The 27,464-nt window shown below is 42.3% G+C and overlaps 1 protein-coding gene and 1 pseudogene across 6 annotated transcripts; both read left to right on the top strand.

Annotated features, from left to right (window-relative positions):
* On the top strand, window positions 1–25,830 carry KCNMB3 (potassium calcium-activated channel subfamily M regulatory beta subunit 3). 5 transcript variants are annotated; one of them, XM_001108937.5, is made up of 4 exons: window positions 1–471; window positions 15,081–15,272; window positions 21,005–21,203; window positions 25,614–25,830. In XM_001108937.5, exons 1-4 carry the CDS (start codon window positions 410–412, stop codon window positions 25,680–25,682), a joined length of 522 nt encoding a protein of 173 aa, XP_001108937.3. In that variant the 5' UTR covers window positions 1–409; the 3' UTR covers window positions 25,683–25,830. The 5 variants fall into 5 exon arrangements, with proteins under 5 accessions (XP_001108937.3, XP_014987056.3, XP_014987057.3 ...); XM_015131570.3 differs by lacking the exon at window positions 25,614–25,830 and adding an exon at window positions 22,421–25,086; XM_015131571.3 differs by lacking the exons at window positions 1–471; window positions 25,614–25,830 and adding exons at window positions 4,375–6,781; window positions 22,421–25,086.
* Window positions 4,498–6,710, top strand: LOC709765 (leucine-rich repeat flightless-interacting protein 1 pseudogene; annotated as a pseudogene). Its single transcript, XR_013626.5, has one exon. The product of XR_013626.5 is annotated as a leucine-rich repeat flightless-interacting protein 1 pseudogene (transcript).
* Window positions 25,831–27,464: the final 1,634 nt, after the last annotated feature.

The following is a 27,464-nucleotide window of genomic DNA, read 5'->3' as shown; positions in this document are numbered from 1 at the left end:
TTGGGCCTCAGAACTTTCCACAAGCGTTGAGGTCTCTATGGCGATGCTCCCGGCTGCCGAAGCGGAAACACAGGCGATAAGGTGGCGGCAAGCACAGGTTAAAGAGAGAGAAGGAGCTTTGGCTGCAGCAAACCACGCAGGTCCTTCTTGATCGTCTAGAACTGACGGCTCCGCCTTGCCAGGAGTCTGCAGAACCACGCGGCTGGCCTCCCCGGAGTTACCCCCTCTCCAGGAAGGCGCGGCAGGCGGCAGCGCCGGAGGCTCGGGGCTTCTCATGGCTGCAGCCGCGCTGGGGGCTGGGGGCTCCCGCTGGGACTCGGCTTCCGTGGATGCCTAAGCTTCACCTTTCCCGCGCCCGCAGGGGCATGACTCAGGTGAAAGGAGGTCATTTCCTCAGGCCCCTGGCCTCATGCAGCCCTTCAGCATCCCCGTGCAAATCACACTCCAGGGCAGCCGGAGGCGCCAGGGGAGGTAAGTTACCTCCAGAAGCTCGGCTGGTAGTGGGAATCGGGCTGAATAAGCAATTGGAAGAAGAGGGGACATCTCGAGCTTGGGGAGTGAGTGTTTCCTTGTTCTCTGAGGATGCCCACTTGCCATGCCTCCCAGGGTCCCCAGGAGGCTTCCCCAGCAGCACTCACATCACGGGGCTGCAGCCTTTCCTGTTGGCTCTGTCCTCCAGGTTGCCAGTTCTTGGAGACTGGAGACCTTTGAAACTCACCTGTGGCTCCCCAGCACTAGATCATAGCCTAGCCCATAGTTGGTGCTCAATAATTGTATCTTGGTTGAATGAGGAATGAAGAAATTACACCAGCATTCGGTCCCATTGGTGAAGCCTTGGAGTCACAGCCCTTGGATTCAAACCCAGCTCACCACTTAATCAGCCATATGATTGGGCAAGTCACTTAACTTCTGTTTGCCTCATCTCCTTATCTGTGAAATGCAGATAGTACGAGCTCCTGCGTGCCTCAGCACAGTATACCACATCCTCTCTAAACTATACTGTTATACCACGTACATGCTCTACACCTCTCTAAACTCTAGCCTTTTAGCTATTGTTATTACCCACCCTACTCTTCTCCTTAAACGGGAAAGTAAGAGATTATCTTCAGGACCCATTTTCTCCCCAGTGAAATGCAAACCAGAGGAGCTGAAAGCCTCTAGTGAGCTGCACCCCTTTTGCCTGCCCCAGGATTGGGGCATGGGGCAGTCAACGTGGGAACCAAAATGGAGAGAAGAGTGATGCCTGAGGGTGTTGGACAAATGGGATATTAAAATCTTTTGGGCTGGGTGCGGTGGCTCACACCTGTAATCCCAGCACTTTGGGAGGCCGAGGTGAGTGGATCACCTGAGGTCAGGAGTTTGAGACCAGCCTGGCCAACATGGTGAAACCCCATCTCTACTAAAAATACAAAAATTAACTGGGCATGGTGGTGGCGCGCCTGTAATCCCAGCTACTCAGGAGGCTGAGGCTGGAGAATTGCTTGAACCTGGGAGGCAGAGGTTGCAGTGAGCAGAGATCGCGCCATTGCACTCCAGCCTGGATGACAAGAGCCAAACTCTGTCTCAAACAAACAAGCAAAACTTTTTGGGAGGGGTACATTTCACAGCGAGGTTCACTCACTGTCTGGAAATATGCATGATTTATTATTGGCTCTAGTGGAGTTGGGAGCTGAGAATTGGAAAACATTAAAGATGGTAATGGTCATCATGTTACTCACTTCCATTATCTTTTAACTGCACTCAGGGGTATTTGAGAGACTGCATAAGGAGAGTGAGATACAGGAGTTTGGATAGGATGGGGGTTCAGGGAGGAAGGACCAGACAGGCTACAGAGGAAAGAAAGGCGTTCTTCTCTGCTAGACCTGAACCAATTCTTTTGTGAACAGACAATTAAAATGAATCACTGTATGGCAAAAGATCAAATACAAACATGCAAGCAAATAAGTTTTAGTGTCCCATTCGTCACACAATTAACTAGATATAAAGGCAGTTGTGTTGTCATCAAAGCAACCTAGTATATCCCATTTTCATTTCTGAAATGCACAACTGAATTATCGCTATTTCCTCTTGCTGAACTTGATGAACTATGTTGACTTAACCTTATATGCTGTTTCAAAATAAGTTGTTAAATAATGTGTTAATTAAAAAACAGAAGAGTAAAAATAATTACCAAGGGTCTCCTCTGTAACCAAAACAAATTACAGGGAAATACTAATATAATGTACTTCATGTTTAGAAATTCATTTCACATACATCAGTGAAATGAATGTTAGATGAATTGCGAAGTTTTGATGAGCCACAGCATCTTTCTAAGGAATACTTCTTGCACAAGTTTCAGTGCTGGAGGGAGAGGCTGCTGGCTTCTGTGGGGATCACACCCAGGTGAGCGTGTTCAGGCTGTTTGTAATTGAGTTTGCCTCAGGCTAAGCCAGAAGCTGCCTGTAGCTGTGTGTCCTACTTGGGCTGGGTGGGAAAGTCAGTCCTACCTGCAGTGAAGAAACAGAAAGTGGTAGATATTGCCTTGATTATGAATAAAACAGCTCAAGGTAATACACTGGTTAGAAGTGGACATGTATTACTGGCAGAAAAAGGAATCAATATGCTTTTTGTCCATCTTCTGACTAGAAAGCAAACTAAATCATACCTAAGTGCTTTGAGGTCCTCGAATGAAAGATGCTTGTAAATACAACAAAGTTAATTACAAGGCTGTTTATGGTCTGAGAAAACTGGAAACAATCTAATAATATTCAATAATAAGGAAAGGGTTAAGGAAATATGGCATATCTAATTAATGGAACATTATGTAGCCAATGGGATTACAAAGAATTGTTAATGATATGTGAAAGTGCTTATTATGTTAAGTGAAAAAGATAAGATTAACAAAAAAAATCTCAAATCATATCTAATGTGATCTCATTCTGTTTAAAATAATATAGGTGGGGTGCGGTGGATTATGCCTATAATCCCAGCACTTTGGGAGGCCAAGGCAGGTGGATCACTTGAAGTCAAGATTTCGAGACCAGCCTGGCCAACATGGTGAAACCCCATTTCTACTAAAAATAAAATAATTAGCTGGGCGTGGTAGCAGGCACCTGCAATCCCAGCTACTCGGGAGGCTGAGGCAGGAGCATTGATTGAACCCGGGAAGCAGAGGTTGTAGTGAGCTGAGGTCACGCCACTGCACTCCAGCGTAGATGACAGAATGAGACTCCATCTCAAAAAAAACAAAAAACAAAAAACACAAAAAACAAAACAAAAACCCAGAAAACAAAAACCTAATATAGAGCATGAGGTGATTAACCCAGCAACCAAGTGCACAATACTTACCTTTAAGTGTTAGAACTGTGGGTGAGTTTTTGTTCTCTTCTCTATGGTTTTTGGATTTTTCAAGTTTCGTACAATGAGCATATAAAAATATATTACTTTCATGAATCATTTGATATTTGTTGAGGAATTCTTTGTGGCTAAGTTTGTAGTCAGGTCTCATAAATGTTCCATACATGCTTGAGAATAATATATATTCTATAGGAGTCAGTGTTCTATATTTATCATTTAGATAAAACTTGTTAATTGATTTACTTAAATCTATTACCCTACTGATTTGTTCAGGTCGAGCTATCTAAATTACTGAGGGAGTGTATAAAAGTACCTCATAATCTGATAGTGGATTTTGTCTATTTCTTCTTGTAGTTTGATCAGTGAAACAATGCTATTAAGGTACATACAAATTAGCATTGTTATATCTTCCGTGTGAATTGAACCTTTGATCAGTGTTAAAACCCTGATACTTAAATTTCTAGTAAAGCTTTTGATTCTTAACATTCATGTTTGCTTTCTGTTACATTTTGCCCATAAATTTCACCCTTTATGTATCTGTGTTTTAGATGTATCTTTTGTAAAAACATACATATAGTCCTCCATTTACAGTGGGATTACATCCTGAAAAATCCATCATAAGTTGAAAATACTGGAAGTTGAAAACTTAAGAGTATTATCTATTTACCCTCATGATTGTGTGGCAGACTGGGAACTGTGGCTGGCTGCCACTGCCCAGCATCTCAAGAGAGTAGGGTACTGCATATCGCTAGTCCAGGAAATAATGCAAATTCAAAATTTGAGGTACAGTTTCTACTGAATGCCTATTGCTTTCACACCACAGTAAAGTAAAAAAATTGCAAGTGGGCGGCGGGGCGGGGCGGGTCATGGGGCGGGCGGAGGCGCCCAAGCTCGGCTTCCCCGGTGCCCTCCCACCCCCGGCCGGCTCAGCCCGCGGCCACCTGCGCCCCGCCCCTGCTGGCCGATTCCAAGCCCGAGCCCAGTCTCGCGAGCCGCTCCCCGGCAGGCTGGCCCCTGGCCCCGGAAGCGCGAGCGTTCACTCCGCGGCGAGTGGCCCCGTCTCCGCGGACAGAGCGCGCGCCCCCAGGCCCGGCCCGCGAGGGGCTCCCGGCGAGGTCCCCGAGAGTTTCCCGCTGGGTGGAGCTGGCCGAGCCCAGCAGGATGACCAGCCCCGCAGCCGCGCAGAGCCAGGAGATCGACTGTTTGAGACCGGAAGGGCAGAGGCTGGCGGAGGCCCGGCTCGCGGCAACACTGGCGGCCGGGGCGGAGGCTCGTGAGATCCGCATGAAGGAGCTGGAGCGGCAGCAGAAGGAGGTAGAAGAGGGACCAGAAAAAGATTTTACTGAGAAGGGGTCTGGTAACACGCCAGGCCTGTCTGCAGCCACGCTGGCCTCTCTGGTTGGGAGTTCCTCTCAGAGAGGCAGCTGGAGACACCTCCATCTCCATCCACACTAAGGCCTCCATCAGGGAAATAAAGAACTCTCTAGCAGAAGTTGAAGAGAAATATAAGAAGGCTATGGTTTCCAATGCTCAGCTATACAATGAAAAGACAAACTTCATGTACCGGGTTGATACCTTGAAAGATACGTTGCTGGAGCTTGAAGAACAGCTGACTGAATCCAGGCAGCAGTACAAAGAGAAAAAGAATTTGAAAGGGAAAAACATGCCCACAGTATACTGCAATTTCAGTTTGCTGAAGTCAAGGAGGCCCTGAAGCAAAGAGAGGAAATGCTCGAGAAACATGGAATAATCCTAAATTCAGAAATAGCTACCAATGGAGAGACTTCCGACACTCTCAATAATGTTGGATACCAAGGTCCTACCAAGATGACGAAAGAAGGGTTAAATGCCCTCAAGTCGACAGGGGATGGGACCCTAGGAAGAGCCAGTGAAGTGGAGGTGAAAAATGAAATCGTGGTGAATGTGGGGAAAAGAGAAATCTTGAACAATACTGAGAAAGAATAACACACAGAGGACATAGTGAAGGACTGTGTGGATATAGAGGTATTCCCTGCTGGTGAGAATACCGAGGACCAGAAATCTTCTGAAGACACTGCCCCATTCCTAGGAACCTTAGCAGGAGCTACCTATGAGGAACAGGTTCAAAGCCAAATTCTTGAGAGCGTTTCTCTCCCTGAAAACACAGCACAGGTTGAGTCAAATGAGGTCATGGGTGCACCAGATGACGGGACCAGAACTCCCCTTGAGCCATCGAACTGTTGGAGTGACTTAGATGGTGGGAGCCACATAGAGAATGTGGGAAAGTCAACGGTGACTCAGGTTGGAGAGCAGGCAGGCACAGTGGCCTCGTGCCCTTTAAAGCATAGTGATGACACAGTTTATCATGATGACAGATGTACGGTAGAGGTCCCCCAGAGTTAGAGACAAGCACAGGGCATAGTTTAGATAAAGAATTCACCAACCAGGAAGTAGCGGAGCCCAAGGAGTTTCCAGTGCATAGTACAGAAGTAGGTAGGGATCACAACGAAGAAGAGGGTAAAGAAACAGGATTAAGGGATGAGAAACCAATCAAGACAGAAGTTCCTGGCTCTCCAGCAGGAACTGAGAGCAATGGTCAGGAAGCGACAGGTCCAAGTACAGTAGACACTCAAACCCTTAGATATGAAAGAGTCTGACGAAGAAAAGACTGACCAAAAGGGAGACGCATTGGACTCATCGCAGAAGACAAAGGACAAGAGAAAGAAAAACAAGAAGAAAAAATCCCCAGTACCCGTAGAAATCCTTAAAGAATACAGATTTAAACGAAATTAAGGAAGAGCAGGTAAAGTCTACTGACAAAGTCAGCAGTGGAAGCCCAAAATGAGGTTACTGAAAATCCAAAATAGAAAATTGCAGCAGAAAGCAGTGAAAATGTTGATTGTCTGGAGAATCCTAAAATTAAGTTGGACGGAAAACTTGACCAAGAAGGCGATGATGTAAAAGCTGCAGCTGAGGAGGTACTAGCTGATGGAGACACACTAGATTTTGAGGATGTCACAGTTCAGTCATCAGGCCGGAGGGCTGGTGGTGAAGAATCAGATGAAAGTGTTGCAAAAGATAATGCCAAAATAGATGGTGCCACTCAAAGCAGTCCTGTAGAACTGGAGAGCGAAGACACAGATTGCTGCACGCTGCCCAAAAATGAAAGTCCCTCACAGGACATTAGTGATGCCTGTGAAGCAGAAAGTACAGAGAGGTGTGGGAAGTCAGGACATCCAAGTCAGACCGTCAGGAAAGCTTTAGACAGCAATAGCCTAGAAAACGATGACTTGGCACCAGGAGGAGAGCCGGGGGACTTCAATCCAGAAAGCAGAGAAGATACCAGAGGAGGGAACGAGAAGGGCAAAGGCAAAGAAGACTGTACCATCTCCTAAGCTGAGGCAGGCGGCAGGCATGGTGCACAGGAAGTCTGAGCGTGAGGGGCTCTTTTCTCTCCACTGCCAATGTAAGTAGAATGTTCTAAATTCACAGAGGTGCACTGTATGCCAATTACCAGGTGATCTACTGCTTTAAGTTATAGACTGTTACTTGTAGATTTCCATGTAATCATTGAGGTTATCACCCAGATTAGAAAGACATATTTGTTATTAGTGTGCGTTCTAATTGAGAGTATTCCAGTAGTATCAAACAATAATGTCTACTGTTTATAGTCCACTTAATAAAAATAGAAGCATTTACCATTTGCCTTAGGCTGATAGGAATATGGATATTCTTGACAAAATATATCAGCATCTAAGTGAAATGACCAAACAGCATTCTTAGATTTCTGTATTATGAATAAAATTGATATTTAAATTAATGTCTTTTTCACATATGTGTACTTTCATATTTGATTTTAAAATGTACATTATAACTTGTAAGGTATTTTATTTAAAGGAGATAGCCAAATAGCAAATAGGTCACTGAATAAGATTTGCACCTTAGAACAATAATCATTTTAAGGATAACAAGTAAACGTCTGAAAGCACGAGGGACTTTATTTGCCTTCACCCTCATGTAAGTCTTTGATCTTGAACCAATGCTTTTGGATCTCATTGTTGATGATACCTGAATTTACTTTGTAGGAGATTTTAACTTCATGCTGATGATGTATCGAATTCATTTTATACGAAGATTTGAAGATTTTTTCTGGAAGTGATATATGTCAAATTACATTTCCTACTGCAGTATTTGAGCGGGGACAGTCATTTTTTTAAATGTTTTTAGCTGGGCATGGTGGCTCACACCTGTAATGTCAGCACATTGGGAGGCCGAGGTGGGTGGATCACCTGAGGTCAGGAGTTTCAGGCCAGCCTGGCCAACATGGTGAAACCCTGTCTCCACTAAAAATACAAAAAATTGGCCGTGCGTGCTGGTGGGCGCCTGTAATCCCAGCCACTCCGGAGGCTGAGGCACGCCTGAACCTATGAGGCGGAGATTGCAGTCAGCTGAGACCGAGCCATTGTACTCTAGCCTGGACAACAAGAGCGAAACTCTAAAAAAAAAAACCACACACACACACACACAAAAAACAATGTTTTCACGCCTGTAACCCTAGCACATTGGGAAGCCAAGGTGGGAGGATCACTTGAGGCCAGGAGTTCAAGGCTGCAGTGAGCTATGATTGCACCACTGTACTCTAGCCTGGGAGATAGAGTGAGACCCTGTCTCTAAAAAAAAAAAAAAAAGATTTTGAACCTTAAAATTACTTCTCTTTGTTTGAATTTCTAATCATCATTCACAAGAGCAGTAAAAAAAAAAGGTTACTTGTTCTTGTGCAAACTACTAATTAGACTATAGTAGGATATTTTGAAGAGCTGAATCACTTTTGGTATTTTGGTATAAATATTTTCATTTGTTATTTCCCAGTATATTCTTATTGGAAAATTCTTGTTTTGATCTGCCTGAAGAAAATATCTGTTTTCTATATAAAGACACATTTAAAAAATAATTGTAAAGTTAGATATAATTGGAAAATATAAAATCACAAAGGAATGTACCTTATGAATGTTGTTGACATTTTATGAAATTATGTGGATTCATATTACTGTTACAAGACAGAATTGAATGCAAAAAGACCAAAACCTCTATAAAATTTGAGGAAAATGTGTAATGTAATTGAAATAAAGACATTTTATAATTGTAAAAAAAAAAAATTGCAAGTGGAACCATCTTAAGTTGGGGAACCACCTATATGTATTTAAATCTAGTCTGACAATCTTTATATTTGAAAAAAATTTTTTTGGAGACAGGGTCTCACCTGTCACCGAGGCTGGAGTGCGGTAGCACAATCATAGTATGTCTGGAATTGGTGGGTTCTCAGTCTCGCTGACTTCAAAAATGAAGCCGCAGACCTTCGTGGTGAGCGTTACAGTTCTTAAAGATGGTGTGTCCGGATTTTGCTCTTTCTGATGTTCGGCCATGTTCAGAGTTTCTTCCTTCTTGTTGGTTCATAGTCTCACTAGCTTCAGGAGTGAAGCTGCAGACCTTCGTAGTGAGTGTTACAGCTCTTAAGGCAGTGTGTCTGGAGTTATTCATCCCTCCCAGTGGGTTCGCGGTCTTGCTGGCCTCAGGAGTGAAGCTATAGACCTTTGCGGTGTTACACCTAATAAACACAGTGCCGACCCAAAGAGTGAGCAGCAGCAACATTTATTGCAAAGAGCAAAAGGACAAATCTTCCACAGCATGGAAGGAGACTCCAGCAGATTGCCACTGCTGGCTTGGGAGGCCTGCTTTTATTCCCTTATCTGACCCCACCCACATTCTGCTGATTGGTCCATTTTACAGAAAGCTGATTGGTCGGTTTTATAGAGCGCTGATTGGTCCATTTTGACAGAGTGTTGATTGGTGCGTTTACAATCCCTGAGCTAGACACAGAGTGCTGATTGGTGCATTTACAATCCTTTAGCTAGACATAAAAGTTCTCCAAGTCCCCAACATATTAGCTAGACACAGAGCACTGATTGGTGCATTTACAAACCTTGAGCTAGACACGGAGTGCTGATTGGTGTGTTTACAAACCTTGAGCTAGACACAGATTGCTGATTGGTGCATTTACAATCCTTCAGCTAGACACAAAAGTTCTCCACCTCCCCACTAGATTAGCTAGACACAGAGCACTGACTGGTGTGTTTATAAACCTTCAGCTAGACACAGAGTGCTGATTGGTGCATATACAATCCTCCAGCTAGACATAAAAGTTCTTCAAGTACCCACCCAGGTGACTTTGCCTAGTGGATCCCGTGCCAGGACCATGGGCAGAGTCACCCGCTAGTCCTGCCCCACACCACTGCACTCTTCAGCCCTTGGGCAGTGGATGGGATGGGGCACCACAGAGCAGGGGGTGGCGCCCGTCAGAGAGGCTCGGTAGTGCTGGAACCCACTGCCCGGGGGTTCAGGCATGGCGAGCTGCAGGTCCTGAACCCTGCCCCACCAGGAGGCGGTTGAGGCCCGGTGAGAATTGGAGCACAGCAGGCAGGCAGTGTTGGGGGACCCGGCGCCCCCTCCACAGCTGCTGGCCCGGGTCCTAAGCCCCTCACTGCCCGTGGCCAGTGGCGCTGGCCAGCTGCAACGAGTGCGGGGCCTCCTGAGCCTGCACCAACCCGGAACTTGTGCCAACCTGGAACTTGTGCTGGCCCAGGAGCGCTTGGCAGCCCCAGTTCCCGCCCACGCCTCTCCCTCCGCACCTCCGCACAAGCAGAGGGAGCTGGCTTGGGCCTCTGCCAGCCCAGAGAGGGGCTCCCACAGTGCAGCGGCAGGCTGAAGGGTTCCTCATGTGTGGGCAGAGTGAACGTCCTGGCCTGAGGAGGTGCTGAGAGCGAATGAGGGCTGCTAGCACATTGTCACCTCTCAACAGCTTACTGCAGCCTCAAACACCTGGGCTCAAGGAATCCTCCTGGCTCAGCCTCCTGAATAGCTAGGACTATAAGTGTGCTGCTACAACTGGATGGTGTTTTAATTTTTATTGTGTAGAGACAGGGTCTCGCTATGTTGCCCAGGCTGGTCTCGAACTCCTGGGTTCAAGTGATCCTCTGTTCAAGTGATCCTCCCACCTTGGTTTCCCAAAGTGTTAGGACTATAGGCATGAGCCACCACAGCCAGCCCTAATCTCTATCTTTTAACTGGATGATTTACTCCATTTAGTTTTATAGTAATGATGCAATAACATTATTCTATCATGTTATTTTGTGCTATTTGTCCTGACTTTTTCATGAGTTTTTCCCTCTTCTTTATTGCCTTCTTTTGGATTGATTTCTTCCCCTTCCCTTCTTTGTCTCTCTACTAGTTTGGAATTTCTGGAGTGTCACCTAAAAGAGTAGAGAAAGGTGATATTTCTATGTAGCATGCATATTTGAACTTTTCAACATGAAATTAATGTCTATCTTTCCCCATGGAAAAATTACCACTGTTACCCCCTCTAAATTATATCCTCTTGTCATGTATTTATCTTTTCTTTTAACCCCACAAGACATAATAGTAATAGGATAATTACAATTATTATTACTTTATAGAATTAATATCTTTTTTTTTTCCTTTGAGATGAAGTCTTACTCTGTTGCCCAGGCTGGAGTGCAGTGGCACGATCTCAGCTCACTGCAACATCCACCTCCTGGGTTCAAGTAATTCTCCCACCTTAGCCTCCCGAGTAGCTGGGATTACAGGTGCCCATCACTACACCTGGCTAATTTTTGTGTCTTTAGTAGAGACAGGGCTTTGCCATGTTGGCCAGGCTCATCTCAAACCCCTGACCTCAGGTGATCCACCTGCGTCAGCCTCTGAAAGTGCTGGGATTATAGGCGTGAGCCACCACGCCTGGCTGTTGTGTGTTTTATGATTTTTAAATGAGTGGATATACTCCTTGGACATTTATATACTTTTTGTTTGTTTGTTTTTGAGACAGAGTCTCGCTCTTTTGCTAGGCTGGAGTGCAGTGGCGTGATCTTGGCTCACTGCAACCTCCGACTCCTTGTTTAAGTGATTCTCCTGCTGCAGCAGCTAGAATTACAGGCACATGCCACCACACCCAGCTAATTTTTTGTATTTTTAGTAGAGATGGGGTTTCTCACCATGTGGGCCAGGATGGTTTCAATCTCCTGACCTCATGATTCGCCCACCTCGGCCTCCAAAAGTGCTGGGATTACAGGCATGAGCCATTGCACCTGGCCTATAGAATTATTTTAAGGCCTAAGTTAAAGGTGTGTGCCTACAGAGAACATATGTATTTAAATTTGCCAGTTTGCAGAGGGCACCATGTACTTAAACAACATTACACGAAATTCTTAGTTTGAGATTGTTGTATTACCCAGGTAGTACGAATTCAGGCTGTAAATTCCCTTGAGGATCACCTTGAGGATTATCTAAAATTTCAGGGGAGATTGTAGTTTTCCTCCCTTAGTCAGTGTTAAGGTTTGAGAAAGGCATTTTCCTTGCCATTTCCTATGGAGTGGTGCAGTGGGAGTTAAGGGGGAGGGGCTATTTCCAGTTCAACCCAACACTGACTTTTAAGTCCTTTGGGGTTCCAGCTCTAGTTGGATGGTATATTAAACTGCATACCTCGGATAGACCTTGGACATTGTCTCCTGTCCCCGTGACCCTAAAAACGGTGAAACAAAAGCTCAAGTTCACCAAGTTCCGCAAATGCCCTCAAGTTAAAACTTTACTTCTGTCCACCTTCCTCTCTGGGTTCCTACTTTCACATAGTTTTGTCTTTTGAGTATTTCCAATTCTTTTTAAGCTTTGGCCAGAAGTTTTAGTTGTCTGTAGTTACAGTGGGTGTCTAGTGTACCATACCACTGAAACAGAAGCCTGGTACTTTTACAATAATAAAAACATGTCTATGTGGTTTTTTTTTTAAATTTTTAATTTATTTATTTACTTTTTTTTTGAGATGGAGTCTCATTCTGTCGCCCAGGCTGGATGGAATGCAGTGGCGCGATCTTGGCTCACTGCAACCTCGGCCTCCCGGGTTCAAGCGATTTTCCTGCCTCAGCCTCCCGAGTAGCTGGGATTACAGACACATGCCACCATGACTGGCTAAATTTTGTATTTTTGGTAGAGACAGGGTGTCACCATTTGGTCAGGCTGGTCTCAAACTCCTGAGCTCAGGTGATCTGCCCACCTTGTCCTCCCAAAGTGCTGGGATTACAAGCGTTGAGCCACTGCGGCCAGCCAAACATATCTATGTTTTAATTTTTTATGATTATTTTATATTATCCCTTCCCCACACATGAAATAACTTCTTTCCAAGTGACTTATGAGGTTGTCAACTTTTCATAAAGCCTTGGAACAAAGTGGGCAGAAAAATTATAAATAAAAAGTCTTGTCTGGGGTACTACAGGTCTGTCTTATTCCTAAATTAGAATCAGGTTATGCCAGTTTTTTATAACATACCATTTATAATTGGGTATGTTAAAGAATGTATTAGAAATCCCATAGTAACCTCATTATAAGCCTCTTTACCCATGGATTCCAAGGATATCTTACAATAAATCTCTGGGATACCTTATGCTACAGAGCAACTAAAGTCCAGCTTTAGAGCACAAGGGAAATGCAGGATATTGGGTCCTGGAAACTACAAAAACCACCAAACTCTGCTTTAGGGCTAAAACTTTCTTTAATCAATCTGTCATATTTATTGATAAACTAGAAAATGTGGCCAGGTGCAGTGGCTCACGCCTGTAATCCCAACAGTTTGGGAGGCCAAGATGGGTGGATCACGAGGTTAGGAGATCGAGACCATCCTGGCTAACAGTTTAAACCCGTCTCTACTAAAAATACAAAAAATAGCTCCACGTGGTGGCCTGTGCCTGCAATCCCAGCTGCTTGGGAGGCCAAGGCAGGAGAATCGCTGGCACCCGGGAGACGGAGGTTGCAGTGAACTGAGATCACGCCACTGCACTCCAGCCTGGAGGACAGAGCGAGACTCCATCTCAAAAAAAAAGTGCAGGTTCAAATTTCATTAAATTTTTTTTCCATGCCCCTTCTCTGCTGGTAGGATGATAGAGGATGAGTAAAATATCAAAGACAACTAAAATTTCCTAAACTAGATCCTCGGCTCCTAAAGAAGTATTAACCATGGAGTGCCGCCATCTTCTGAGGTTGGTGCTTCCCGGTATAGGCTCTCGGAACATTCTGGACTGTCTGACATTCCTCTTACTTGCTTTAGAACCGAAAGATGCTGCTGGGGGAAAAGGGAGCTAGGGAGAGGGAAGGGGAAAGATGTGGGATAGGCATAAACTGTGCTTTTGGGGAAAAAAACCCCAGTAATTTCCTTGATGGAGTTTGTGCTTGGCTTTAAAATGTAGAAAGCTTTTAGGAAGCTTGATAGAGCCTGTGCTTCTACCATTAGTGCTGCATTTGTTTGACTTAAGATTTCATTAACCTTCTTAAAATAGAGATACTTCTGGAACTCAAGTGGCTACTGAGCAGGGAATGGCAAATCAGTGACACTATAGGAAGTGGAGGGATTGTGGCAAACTAGAGAACACACCTTCCACAGGGGCAGCCACTGCTTGGCTGGGCCCGCTGTTCATCTGCAGGGACGTGCATCTTGAGATTATTTCCGAAGTCAGGACTCAGCATTTTTATGAGAAATGTCATGATTTTTAAGGTCTTAACAAGTTATCCCACATTAAAAAATAATAAGCCGGGCTGGGCGCGGTGGCTCCCGCCTGTAATCCCAACACTTTGGGAGGCTGAGGTGGGTGGATCATGAGGTCAGGCGTTGGAGGCCATTATGGCCAACATGGTGAAACCCTGTCTCTACTTAACACACAACAATTAGCTGGGCGTGGTGGCGGGAGCCTGTAATCCCAGCTCCTTGGGAGGCCGAGGCAGGAGGATTTCTTGAACCTGGGAGGTGGAGGAGGTTGCCGTGAGCAGAGATCGTGCCCAGCCTGGGCAACAGTGCGAGGCTCCATCTCAAACACACACCCACACACACACACACACACACACACACACACACACAAAAAAAAAAAAAAAAAAAACGACAGAGAAGGCCAAACAAAGCACATCTGTGGACCGGATGCCTCCATGCCCACCGGTTTGCGACCTTTGTGTTGGGCTCTTCTGTTCACCAGACACCCTGCCCTGCGAGAATGTATCTCATCCTCTGCTGGAGCGGGTTTGCAGGCACAGGGAGGAGAGGGAGAGAAGAAATGCAGGGACACTTATGCAGAACCGTAAGTGGCCAGAGAGGAGAAGGAGGGTGAGTGGAGCAAAGAAGCCATGACAACTTCATAATTCTGAGTGGACTGGGCAGTGGCCAGAAATCCTGGTGGTGGATATGCTGCCTTTCCAACAGGTGAATATGAAAGAACAAGTCAAGCCCTGTTCAGGATGCTGTTAATTCCAGATGTGAACTTTTTGAGTCATTCTTTCCATGTGGAATTCAAAGGAGAATGTAAAAAGAATTTCAGGAGGAAAGTGCAATATCCCTGAAAGGTAACAAAGTTCATAACACTTATTTACATGCAACATTCTCTAGTCATTGATTAAATAGATCACTACAGACTTGCATGAGGCAACATTCCTTAGTCTTATTTGCCACAATATATTTAAAAATACTTGCTTACACATCACTTTAGCTTGTTTAGATGGACTTGTCACCAAGCTCTGAACTGGGATTTCACTGTGTTGCATTCATGCTGCTCACGAGACACAGGTGGGCAGCAAATGAGATTATCCCTCCATTCCCCATGATTGGAAATGTTGCCACTTGTTTATGAGCCCACTGCAGTATCTCCTTCTCCCTTTTCCCAAAGGACAGCCTTTCCTGCCTCAGGGAAGAAGAGAGAGACAGACTACAGTGATGGAGACCCACTGGATGTGCACAAGAGGCTGTCGTCCAGTGCTGGAGAGGACCGAGCCGTGCTGCTGGGGTTTGCCATGATGGGCTTCTCAGTCCTAATGTTCTTCTTGCTTGGAACAACCATTCTAAAGCCTTTTATGCTCAGGTAAGAAACAGAGGAAGGAAATCTAGAGTTTCCGATTCAGATAAGATCCAGGCACAACGGTAAAGGAGGAGAGGCTGGCTTTGGTTTCTCAATCTGTGACTCTCTGACGTGGTCTAGAAAAAGAAAAACGCAATTCCTCTTCCTCTCTCAGTGCTGGGGGCAGCTGGGTGTGGCGGAAGAGGTGGTGAGAAGGTCAAAGATATTCCCCTGCACTGCCTCCTCCGTTCTCATAATCTATATATACCTCCAAACATGTAATCCACAAATTATAGTTTATTCATTTAGGTCATAAATCCTCACCTTAAAATGTTAGTATTCCAGGAGAGAGTTAAACCTTGTATGCAAGCAAAATAAAAGTTTTTTGAGTCTGATTTTTTGAGTTTGACAGTGTCTACCTGGCACATAGTAGTTGCTCAATACATATTCGTTTCCTTCGTTTTCTTTTAATTAGGTTCTTTATTCAGTGCATGTAGTGATACAGTTGACCCTTGAACAACATGGGTTTGAACTTCGAGAATTCACTTATAAATGAATTTTCTTCTGTGCGTGCCACCCCGAGACAGTAAGACCAATCCCTCCTCTTTCTCCTCCTCCTCAGCCTACTCAACATGAAGAGGATGATGATCCACTTCCATTTAGTGAACAGTAAACATGTTTTCTCTTCCTTATGATTTTTTTCTTCAACTTTTATTTTAAGTTCTGGGGAACATGTGCAGAATGTGCAGGTTTGTTATAAAGGTAAACGTGTGCCATGGTGGTTTGCAGCACATATCAACCCATCACCTGGGTATTAAGCCCAGCATGCGTTAGCTATTCTTCCTGATGCTCTCCCTCCCCCTGCCCACTGAGAGGCCCCAGTATGTGTAGCTCCCCGCTATGTGTCCATGTGTTCTTATCATTCAGTTCCCACTAAGTGAGAACATTCAGTGTTCGGTTCTCTGTTTCTGCATTAGTTTGCTGAGAATAATGGCTTCCAGCTTCATTTCATACATGTTCCCGCAAATGACATGATCTTGTTCTTCCTTATGATTTTCTTTTCTTTTCTTTTTTCTGAGACAGAGTCTTGCTCTGTTGCCCGGCTGGAGTGCAATGGCACGATCTTGGCTCACCGCAACTTCCGCCTCCTGAGTTCAAGCAATTCTCCTGCCTCAGCCTCCTGAGTAGCTGGGACTGCAGGCACCTGCCACCGCACCCACTAATTTTTGTATTTTTAGTAGAGATGGGGTTTCATCATGTTGGCCAGGCTGGTCTTGAACTCCTGACCTTGTGATCTGCCTGCCTCGGCCTCCCAAAGTGCCGGGATTACAGGCGTGAGCCACCATGCCTGGCCATGATTTTCTTAATAACATTTTCTTTTCTCTAGCTTATTTATTTGTTTATTTTTTAGAGAAGGGGTCTTGCTCTGTCACGCTGGAGTGCAGTGGTATGATCATAGCTCATTGCAGTCTTGAACTCCTGGGCTCAAGCAATCTTCCCATCTCAGCTTCCTGAGTCAGTGGGATTACAGGTATGAGCTACTGTGCCTGGCTATTCTAGCTTATTTTATTGTAAGAATTCAGTATATAACACATATAAACACAACATATGTCTTAATCAACTATTTATTGGTAAAGCTTCCTGTCAACAGTAGGCTATTAGTAGTTAAGGTTGTTTTTTTTTTTTTGTTTTTGTTTTTTGGTTTTTTTTGATGCACGGTCTCACTCTGTCACCCAGGCTGAAGTACAGTGGTGCAATCATGGCTCACTGCAGCCTAGACCACCTGGGCTCAGGCGATCCTCCTGCCTCAGCCTCCCAAGTAGCTGGGACCACAGGTGTGTGCCACCACACTTGGCTAATTTTTAAAGTATTTGTAGAGATGGGGTCCCCCTATGTTGCGCAGGCTGGTCGTGACCTCCTAGGCTCAAGTCATCCTTCCACCTTTGCCTCCCAAAGTGCTGGAATTATAGGCATGAGCCACTATGCCTGACCAGTAGTTAAGTTTTTGAGGAGTCAAAAGTTACATGCAGATTTTCGACTGCAGGGTTGGGGGTGTGATGTTGGCATCCCTAAACTCTGAATTGTTCAAGGGTCAACTTTAGTTGCTACTTATTAAGTATATGCTGTATGCTCAGTACATACTATATTTTATCCTACTTAAACCTACAGCAGCCCATGATAGAAGTGCTGAGGCTCAGAAAGGCCAAGTAACTTGCCCAAGTTCACATAGCCAGTAAATAATATGCCTGTCATTCTGACATAAGACTTGCTTCTTAATACCTAAATGAAGTTTGCTGAAATAAGGGGAATAGGGGTTCTGATTAGGGAAGGGGAGGAGCTATTTAATTTTGTAGGATGGCCCATACAACATATGGTACTTTGGGGCCAGGTCAGTTCAGGGTAAAAGGAAGGCAAGGGGTGCTTTTTGGACAGTGCTTTATTTTTGAACAGCCCCCACTTTTGTTTTTGACAGCCAAAGAGCAACAGAAGGCCCAGGGGGAGTAGAAGAGGAAGGCCTAGGAGTTCAGTGAGGGAAAGGGGTCATAAAAAGGAAGAGAGTGGTCTACTTCTGTTATTTATGATTCATCTCCTGCCATTCCTAGGTTACCATTGTTAGGGGAAAGATACAGAGGTCACCATTTACTACAGCATACAGTGCCACTATTGGAAGAATTCCAGAAGAACCTTCTCTCTGGTATTAGCACTAGGAGAAGTTGTGCTGCTCCTGATCAAGCAGCTTACTTTCATTTAATGGACACCAGGAATCTTGTATCTGGTTGTATTTCCTTCATTGCTTTGGCTGCTAGGAAGCCCAGAGGCAAATTTGTAGCTCAGTTCTCATAACTACAAGGGATCTTATGGTCTGCAGGTTACATGTTTGTACCTCACTTTTTTTTAAACTTTTTTTTTTGAGATGGGATCTCACTATGTTGTCCAGGCTAGTCTCAAACTCCTAGGCTCAAGCAATTCTCCTGTCTTGGCTGTACCTCACTTCTGACTTCAATCTGTCTTTTTTTCCTCTTTTTCATTTACTCCTTTTCCCCTCATCCTTTATATATATATATATATATCTGCATTACATGTCTATACAATGTGATTGAATGTTTGAATGTATGGGAATGTTGAGTAAATGTGCATGTGTGTGCACAGGCAGATCAGATTATTTTTAAAAATGTGACATATTTGGGAGATGGCTTGAGGGTACCTTCTGCAAGCTGGTACCAAACTGTTGCTCATAATTAAGTTTCACTTTTCTAAGCATTCCTGGAAATTATTTGGTTAAATTAAGTGAGTGCCTAAGAGTGGTGAGTTCTAATCTCTCTCAACTTACGTCTTGTGCCATCTCAGAGAGTAGGTTTGTTCCATAAAGGGTGGTATTAAGTTAAAAAGGCCTGGGTAGCTCATACCTATCCTACTCCCTCAGCCTCTCATCTCTCAGTCAAATGGTGAATTTTGTCACAGCTGTAGCCAAATACACACCCGATGCTATTGAAGGAACATGCTCATTTTTGAGCCCTGAATACATCCCTGGTTCCACCTGAAAGGCTCTGACTGGGGCCTTGTGCAAAGGACAGCATGTCCTACTCTATTTTGGAGCTTTCTAAAATCTTCAAGGAAAATTCAAATCATACTCAGTTCAGTACTTGGTCAAGATTTAGAGAGCTCAAGTTCTAACAGATAAAAAGGTAACTCTAAATTATTATTTCAAGATGCCTAGTTAAAATAAGTATATAAATTACTTTAGTGAAAAAGCAGACCAGTGCTAAATCTATGAAAGAATCTTATTTTCCATTTTTGTATTTTCACTTGCCCAATATTTTTTCTTAGGCCACATCTAGTGGTTTTTATACCCTGGACCTTGAGGTTATGTTAAACTGCATGGCGTGTCTCAAGTTTGTTGTATTAATAAGGGAGAATGATTATTTTGGTCAAAGAGATTAATGAGAGTGCATTATGAACCTAGCTAAATATTGCCTTTAAAACATTCTTACTTTTTTTTTTTTTTTTGAGGGGGGGTAGGACAGAGTCTGGCTCTGTTGCCCAGGCTGGAGTGCAGTGGCACAATCTTGGCTCACTGCAACCTCTGCCTCCCGGGTTTAAGCAATTCTCCTGCCTCAGCCTCCCGAGTATCTGGGATTACAGGTACCCGCCACCACACCCAGCTAATTTTTGTATTTTCAGTGAAGATGTGGTTTTGCCATTTGGCCAGGCTAGTCTCAAACTCCTGGCCTCAAGTGATCCGCCCACCTCGGCCTCCCAAAGTGCTGGGATTATAGGCATGAGCCACTGTGCCTGGCCCTGCTTTTCAAACATTCTGACTTTAGAGCTTGCTAATCTGACTTATTATGTTTAAGGAAGCAGTAAGTAAACACAGGGGTCCCCCTACATGTGAGTGTGAGGGTATATAAAGAGCCGGTCCCATACATTAAATCAAAACATTTCCTCTTCCCCTCGTTTACTTTGTCTTGGACTTGTTTTCAAATTATTTCATACATATACACATGTCCTTTCTTTTCAACATCACCACAAGATCTTCATGGCAGGAATTTTGTTTGTAATTTCTCATAGCACCTAGGATGTTTTGCATATGTAGTACGTGTGGAAATTCTCAATAAATTTTTTCCAAGTAGAATTTAATTCAGGCCAGGAGTGGTAGCTCATGCCTGTAATCCCAGCACTTTGGGAGGCCAAGGCGGGAGGATCACGAGGTCAGGAATTCAAGACCAGCCTGGCCAATGTGGTGAAACCCCATCTCTACTAAAAATACAAAAAATTAGCTGGGCATGATGGTGCACACCTGTAATCCCAGCTACTCAGGAGGCTGAGGCAGGAGAATCACTTGAAACCAGAAGGTGGAGGTTGCAGTGAGCCGAGATCGTGCCATTCCAGCCTGGGCAACAAGAGCGAAACTCCGTCCCCACCTCCAAAAAAAAAATATAATTCAGTACAGCACTTACTGAACATCTACTCAGTGAGAGGCATTCTGTTTCATGCTTTGAGGAACACACAGATGAACTGGACGTAGCTCCTGACCTCAAGGAACTTAACTGATAGCAAAAATATTGTAAGTATTCTACGAGAGATTCCACGTATGATTTGCACTTGCCTCTTTGGAAGTAGTGGGTATGTGGAATTGTACCTTGTTGCTAGCAATTGTATAGGCTATGTTGACCAACGACCCCGTAGTTGGACTCCTTCCAAAGGCACATTTTCATCAGGACAAGCCAGTGCATCTTGAGATGATGAAGCATGAGAGATGATGAGATTCCTGAGTGAGTGTGAATCTTGGTGGTTACAGTATTATGGTAATGCTAACACTGTTTACACTGTGCTTCTCCAAATACCTGCATCTTAAATACTGTTGAATATAAAGATTCCTGGGCCTCAAGTCAGACCTACCAAACCAGAATCTCTGGAATGAAGCGCTGGAATCCACAGTTTAACAAATTCTTCATTCTAACAAACTCACAGGTGATTCTGAAGTTTGAAAACCATTGTTACAGTGAGAAATATGCCAGTAGGATCATCAGAAGTGAGGTGGAACTTGGGACTTCGCGGCTCTTTACCCCAACTCTTTGTCTTCTGTGCTCCCTGATTATTAGGTGCCTGCTGTAAGGATCCTGTGCCACCTCAAAATACACAAATGCCTTGTTCACAGATGCCTTGGGCATTGTATACATAAGCTCATAACCACACTGAAATGTAGAACGAAATTTTCTAGTAAGTGAAGAACATTTATTTTTTTCAAATTGAAGTGCTCAGAGAGAAGAATCGACCTGCACTGCCATCCACACAGATATCATGGACCACTGGCTGGACTGTACCTTCACCTGTGGTGTGCACTGCCGCGGTCAGGGGAAGTACCCGTGTCTTCAGGTGTTGGTGAACCTCACCCATTCAGGTCAGAAAGCTCTCCTACATTATAATGAAGAGGCTGTCCAGATGAATCCCAAGGTATTGTAAAGTTTAAAGAGTTCTTATGACAGCAACCCTTCCCTGCCAGACTGTCCCTAGCAGGGTACATAAATAACCCAGGGCTGTCTTTAGGGATAGATCTGTTTTATTTTTTTTTAGTAAATATTTTTATAGTGATCAAATCAGGATAAATGAAGCTTTCTTCTTGGTGGAGAAATGGGGTATATAGAAAGGAGATAAATTATTCCAATTTCACAATTTGGTGTCTGGAATTTATACGCTAAGCCAATGAGTTGTCATTTGTGGGGAGTGTTTCTTTTGGAGATTCCACTCCCCATCATATCAAAATGCTACAGTGTACTCACAGTCTCCCTTGAATCAAGCGAGTAATTTTTCTTATCAAATAAATGTAAAGATTATCATTTTTAATAAATTACATAATGGGTTCTTATGATTTAACAAATTATAGAAATGATCCCTGAAAGTATAGTCTTTCATATGATTTAAAATTTGTATTTATACCTAACTATAAAAAGTTGAGTTGTGTTAGATTAGTTGACGTGTTACACTTTATTGTCTTTAAGCATCAATTTCAATCTGATGACTTTTGTTTTCTGTTTTGGATGCAATGATTTTTAACATTTCAAACATTTTGTAGGCCTTTAGCACAGTACCTCAAGTACCTAATGGATATGGTAATAAACCTCAAGCTTTTTTGAAAAAAGTCACCAGCTGACAGAGGTCCCTTCTCCACTGGTTCTGTCTCTCAGAAACCAAAGTCCAGGTGGGGCTCCCTCTCTGTGAGTCTAGAGCAAAAGCCTCCATGTGCTTTTCTTCAGGGTAATATTTTGCTACAGGAGATCAAGACAGAGACAACAGAGACATTACTAGGCGTTGAAAGTTCATAGGCTCAATACATTTTTGTTCAGTGGACAAATGGATTCATACTGTCCAAGAGACCAAGAACCTGCATGTGGGGAGGAGTCATATTCCTTATGAAGTTGGTCACTGACTCTCCTGCAATGTCATATAAACTAAGAATTCCCTTCCACATCCTTGCTTAATGACTGGAAATGGCCATTTCACTGTGGCCCTCCAATCAACCTTTTCCCATGAGCTATGTAATATTTTACCACCTTCTAAGATTGAAACTGCCCACTAATAACTTCAACCTGAAGCTATTTCATAATAAAAACTGTTAAGTATTTGGTATTGGTGACAGTGCCTTTATCTTTTTCCCTCCTCCATATTCCTAGTGCTTTTACACACCTAAGTGCCACCAAGATAGAAATGATTTGCTCAACAGTGCTCTGGACATAAAGGAATTCTTCGATCACAAAAATGGAACCCCCTTTTCATGCTTCTACAGTCCAGACAGCCAATCTGAAGATGTCATTCTTATAAAAAAGTATGACCAAATGGCTATCTTCCACTGTTTATTTTGGCCTTCACTGACTCTGCTAGGTGGTGCCCTGATTGTTGGCATGGTGAGATTAACACAACATCTGTCCTTACTGTGTGAAAAATATAGCACTGTAGTCAGAGATGAGGTAGGTGGAAAATTACCGTATATAGAACAGCATCAGTTCAAACTGTGGAGTATGAGGAGGAGCAAAGGAAGGAGCAGAGAAATCTTTAGACTGTGGCCAAATTAAAGTGCTGGCCTTCAGATGTCTGTGATTTCTGCAACTGAGGACCTAATTATGCCCGTCTGCAAACTAACAATGTAAAAGGTAATAATTAAAGTTAAGTATCATATTTTCATGTGGGAAAAAAATTTAAAAGCCTCATTTTGTATTCTATTTATTTCTATAAATACATACAAATTCACTATCTTTTCTAATCCCAATCTCTTTCCAAGTGAGCTAAGGAAGCACTTTTTTTTTCCTGTGTAGCAAGATAGTTCAAGATATTCTTTACCTAATTTCAGCTCTAGCTAGAACCAGTCAATATGGAAATAAACAATGACGGTATCTAACCTACCGAACACTGAACCATCAGCCTAACTATGCAATATAGTCACACTAAAATATTTTTCATAAAAAAGTTCTTAACAGTTTGTTCACTATACGAAGATAAAAATCTGGTAGAAAACTTAAGAAAACGTGGACCTAACATATTAATTATAGTTTTTTTCTTTTCTTTTTCCTTTTTGAGATGGAATTTTGCTCTTGTTGCCCAGCCTGGAGTGCAGTGATGTGATCTGGGTTCACTGCGACCTCTGCCTCCTGGGTTCCAGCAGTTCTCCTGCTTCAGCCTCCCAAGTAGCTGGGATTACAGGCGTGTGCCACCCGCCCAGCTAATTTTTGTATTTTTAGCATAGACAGGGTTTCACTATGTTGGTCAGGCTGGTCTTGCCTGACCTCAGGTGATTTGCCCGCCTCAGCCTCCCAAAGTGCTGGGATTACAGGCATGAGCCACTGCACCCAGCCTTGGTTTGTTCTTTACCAGTCTACACAGCAGAGGAAAGCTGCTGCCTAGAAAATTCACTGAGTTTAGAGTTACTAGTATTTAACCTTGGCATGTACCATGTAATTTTTCTTTCAGTAACATTTTTCTAGTTAATTATGCTTTTCATAAGCTCATTTCACTCTGTGTACTTTCTGGTGGGAAAAATGGGCCAGAAATATGAAGAAGCTATACTGGATTTCAACATTCATCTCAGATGATCCACATCGTATTAGGTTGGTGCAAAAGTAATTCCAGTTTTTGCCGTTACTTTTAATGGAGAAAAACTGCAATTACTTTTGCATCAACCTAATAGCAAAGTCCCACAAGTTTAGTCAACAATTGTCTGTACTTTAATTGATGAATCAACCATGGTTATTAAGTGATGTCATAAGGCTCTCAACAAATGCTTTCCAGATTGGTTATGCCGAATCTATGAGTGGAAAAGAGAGTTTGGTCTGATTTTCCAAAGTGCCTCCAAGTATCTTTAAAATTTTATTATACTAAAAAATCTTCAATTATGGACAGTAGAATGAGACATTTGAAGCTACTTTTATATGTAGATGTAATAAAAAAACTGATTCTAAGTCAGTTTAATGCCTTTTAGCAATTTCAAGACACACATTACTAATTCAGCTGAATAGAGCAATATTGACTTGATTAGTAATGAATAATCTTGGTGTTTTCCTCTTTCAAGTGTGCAGTGGTGGAAAGAACATGTGTCTCAGATTAGGATTTATTTGACTTTGTAGGCCATAATTACAACTTTGGGCAAATCAGCTAACCGGTCTAAACCTCTCTTTTCTCATCTATAAAATGGGGATAACCTGTTCTTTCACGCAGTTATTTTATAGAAGCAGCAAAGTAGGGCATGTGAAACACTTTAGCATAGCTTCTAGCATCTAGTAGGGGCACTCAAAATGTTAGATAATTTATTTAAAAATCTGCTGGGTTGTAACATTCAGTGAGCCTTGGTACTTTTCATTGGACAGCTGGTATAGAGGCTAGGGATAGGGAACTGCAGTTCATTTTCCCTGCCCCTCACCCCAGTTCTCTTGGCTAACTGTGATATGCATTTAAGGCCCAGAACCTGCTGTTTAAAAGGTTGTGGTAAACTATTTTGTATACCAAAGACTTCTCTGTAATAAAATATATACGTACACATGAACATTTTATATGCATGCACATTTTAAATCATTCTGCAAATTGAGAGTCTATACTTTTCTTAAGGGCACATCCCTATTCCATTTCTTTGTAAATTTGACTTCTACCTAACAATATGCAATTATTGGGATTTTTTTTTCCCTAAAAATTCAAAACTGCTAATTTAAAATGTAAAGTGTGTGTTTCAATTACCAGTTTTCTATTTAGATAGGAGCTACCTGATTCATTCCAGCAAAGAGAGGTATTATCCCTGGAGAACAAAGTCAATTCAAAATTATTTAAACCATTTGGCAAATAAATACAATTTAAGTAATTATTTGCTTAATTGCTTTACTAAGTTGTTAATGCCTATGTGCATTAGTGGTCAAAGCCCACACTTAACTTTTGCAATGTTTATGAGAACTGAAAGCAAAACCAGTTTGCTTCTGGCCTAACTTCATTTCTAGGTTCTGATCTTCAAAGGACTTGGAAAAAGTCCACTTACCTATTACATATACATACATACATTCATACATATATGTATATACATATATTTCTTAAAAGCATATAATTCTTTATGCTTAAAGGAAGTAAATATTTAAACATACATTTCTTTAATATTCATCACTTTACTGGGGCAGAAAAATTGGCTTTTAAGGTATAATAGTTTCAGATTTTCAATCAAGTATTCTTAGTCATTACTGAAAAGAACTCAAATTCAGCTAAATTTTGATTATTAGCAGCACTGGCTTTTCAAAAGGAATGGCAAAAGAATTATCACAGTTTTTTGCTTATATAGTACACTAAGGATTGTTTGGACACAAGTCAAAGTAATTTTTCTTTTTTTTTAATAAACAGCGTGATGTTACAGACTGCAGAGTTAAAGAAAAGCAGACATTGACAGTTTCTGATGAGCACAAACAGTAAGTGCAGTCACAGGCCACACTTCTTGCTAGGAACAGCAAGACTGGGAAGAGGTCTTAAATTTAGTGGTACTGTTATTATTCTATATTCTCAATATAATAACACATGCATCTTGCTGTGTCAAATGCTTTTTGGGCCATCATTAAAAGGACATTAAAAACGTTTTTCTTCTAATGAATGCAGTATACCACAGGACTTCAATTCATTGAATGACAAAATATAGAGAAATAAACTTGCTACAATTAATGGGGCCAAAAGGGTGGTTCGAATTTCTTCCAGGTGAACATTTGACATGTTAGTAGTCTTCTTTTGGTAGTGCCACATTCCCCAAAGTATTAAAGTGTTATGCTCCAAAAGGGTATATTCTTTTAGATTTTATTCAACCCAATTAGGTCTGAAGACTGAATCACACTGAAACCATCAACTTCATTTGAAACTTGGGTTCCATAGCCAAAAACACTTTTGAAATCAGATGAAGGCCAAGTTCTCCAACCACTCTTAGGAACATAAATTACATCGAACAAGGGACTTTTAAAAGTGAAATAAAAACAAAATTAAATAAAAATGAAATAAATAGATAACGATTTTGGAAATTCATACTAGAATTAAGTTTAGTCTAATTATATTTTAATATGAAACAATGAAAGTTTGCTGCCTCCTTGCTAACCTAGAAAAACTAAGAAAACCTAAAAGTATACACGGTTCTTGGCATAACCACAAAATTACTGTAGTGACAGATTAAATAGGTTGCAGATAATTCATAGACTTTAACTGGCTAACAAAATATATTTTGAAACCTTTTCTGTACTTACCTACATGAGTGTAGTATACTGTTGGTAGAAAAATCATTTATCTAACTACTATATATGCACAAGGGACTAATTTTTTTTCTCCACTAAAACTCTTATATGTAGTTGTGTAAAAATTAAGTCAGAAAATTTCCTCATGGCTCACACCTGTCACTTTATGCTAACTAGCAAGGCTGGAATATTAACATACCTAAAATCAAGCAAAATAAATGGCGCTGCACTAATAAAAAGGAGGTGCAAAACCGTAAGTGGAATACATGAATGAAGTAAGTTTATTTAAAGACTAACATCCCAACTTGGGAAACTCCTAATAAATTCTAAACTCTTCAGAATTATAGAACCTTGATATTTCTTTACACCTTTTATAAAAGATGCCTTTTGACTAGGGCTAAGCAAGCAGTGTGTATACAGACAGAATTGTGTGCAAGTATACACACACCAAATGCACTAATAATGAAGAAAAGAGAACAAAATGAATTTCAAACGCCGAATTCGGGAACCTCCTCGAACTATTGCTTTTTTCAAATGGCTGGACCAACGATTAAACTTCAGCCAAGTTTTTTTCTTAAGGTCTTCCATATCATTAAAAACAACGCATGCCAACTCTCACTTTATAAATCTAAAATTCAGTGATCTGCACAATTTCTGAGCCTGAAGTATTGAATTGTGACTCATCTATTTTTCCCCCATTTTCCTTCTGAGGTAGAGTTACCAATCCAATTTTATCACGACCATAGATATTTTGAGCTAAACCCCATAATCTTTTCATAGAGTAAAAATAATTTTTATGAAAAAAGAAAACAGGCTTCCCAGGCCATGGCACATAGATATATTTACAATTTTTAATGTAATAATTAAAAATGGTATTGAGTTTGTATTTTAAAAAACAGCCCAGCTGTATTATTCTGTCACCAAGAATTATTAATTGAGGATGCTGTCAATGCTGAATTTTATAGTTCAGCTTCACAATCCCATC

This window comes from Macaca mulatta, chromosome 2 (assembly GCF_049350105.2).
Source record: "Macaca mulatta isolate MMU2019108-1 chromosome 2, T2T-MMU8v2.0, whole genome shotgun sequence".
In the NCBI taxonomy this organism is placed as follows: Eukaryota; Metazoa; Chordata; class Mammalia; order Primates; family Cercopithecidae; genus Macaca; species Macaca mulatta.
This window is presented reverse-complemented; position numbering and strand designations above follow the sequence as displayed.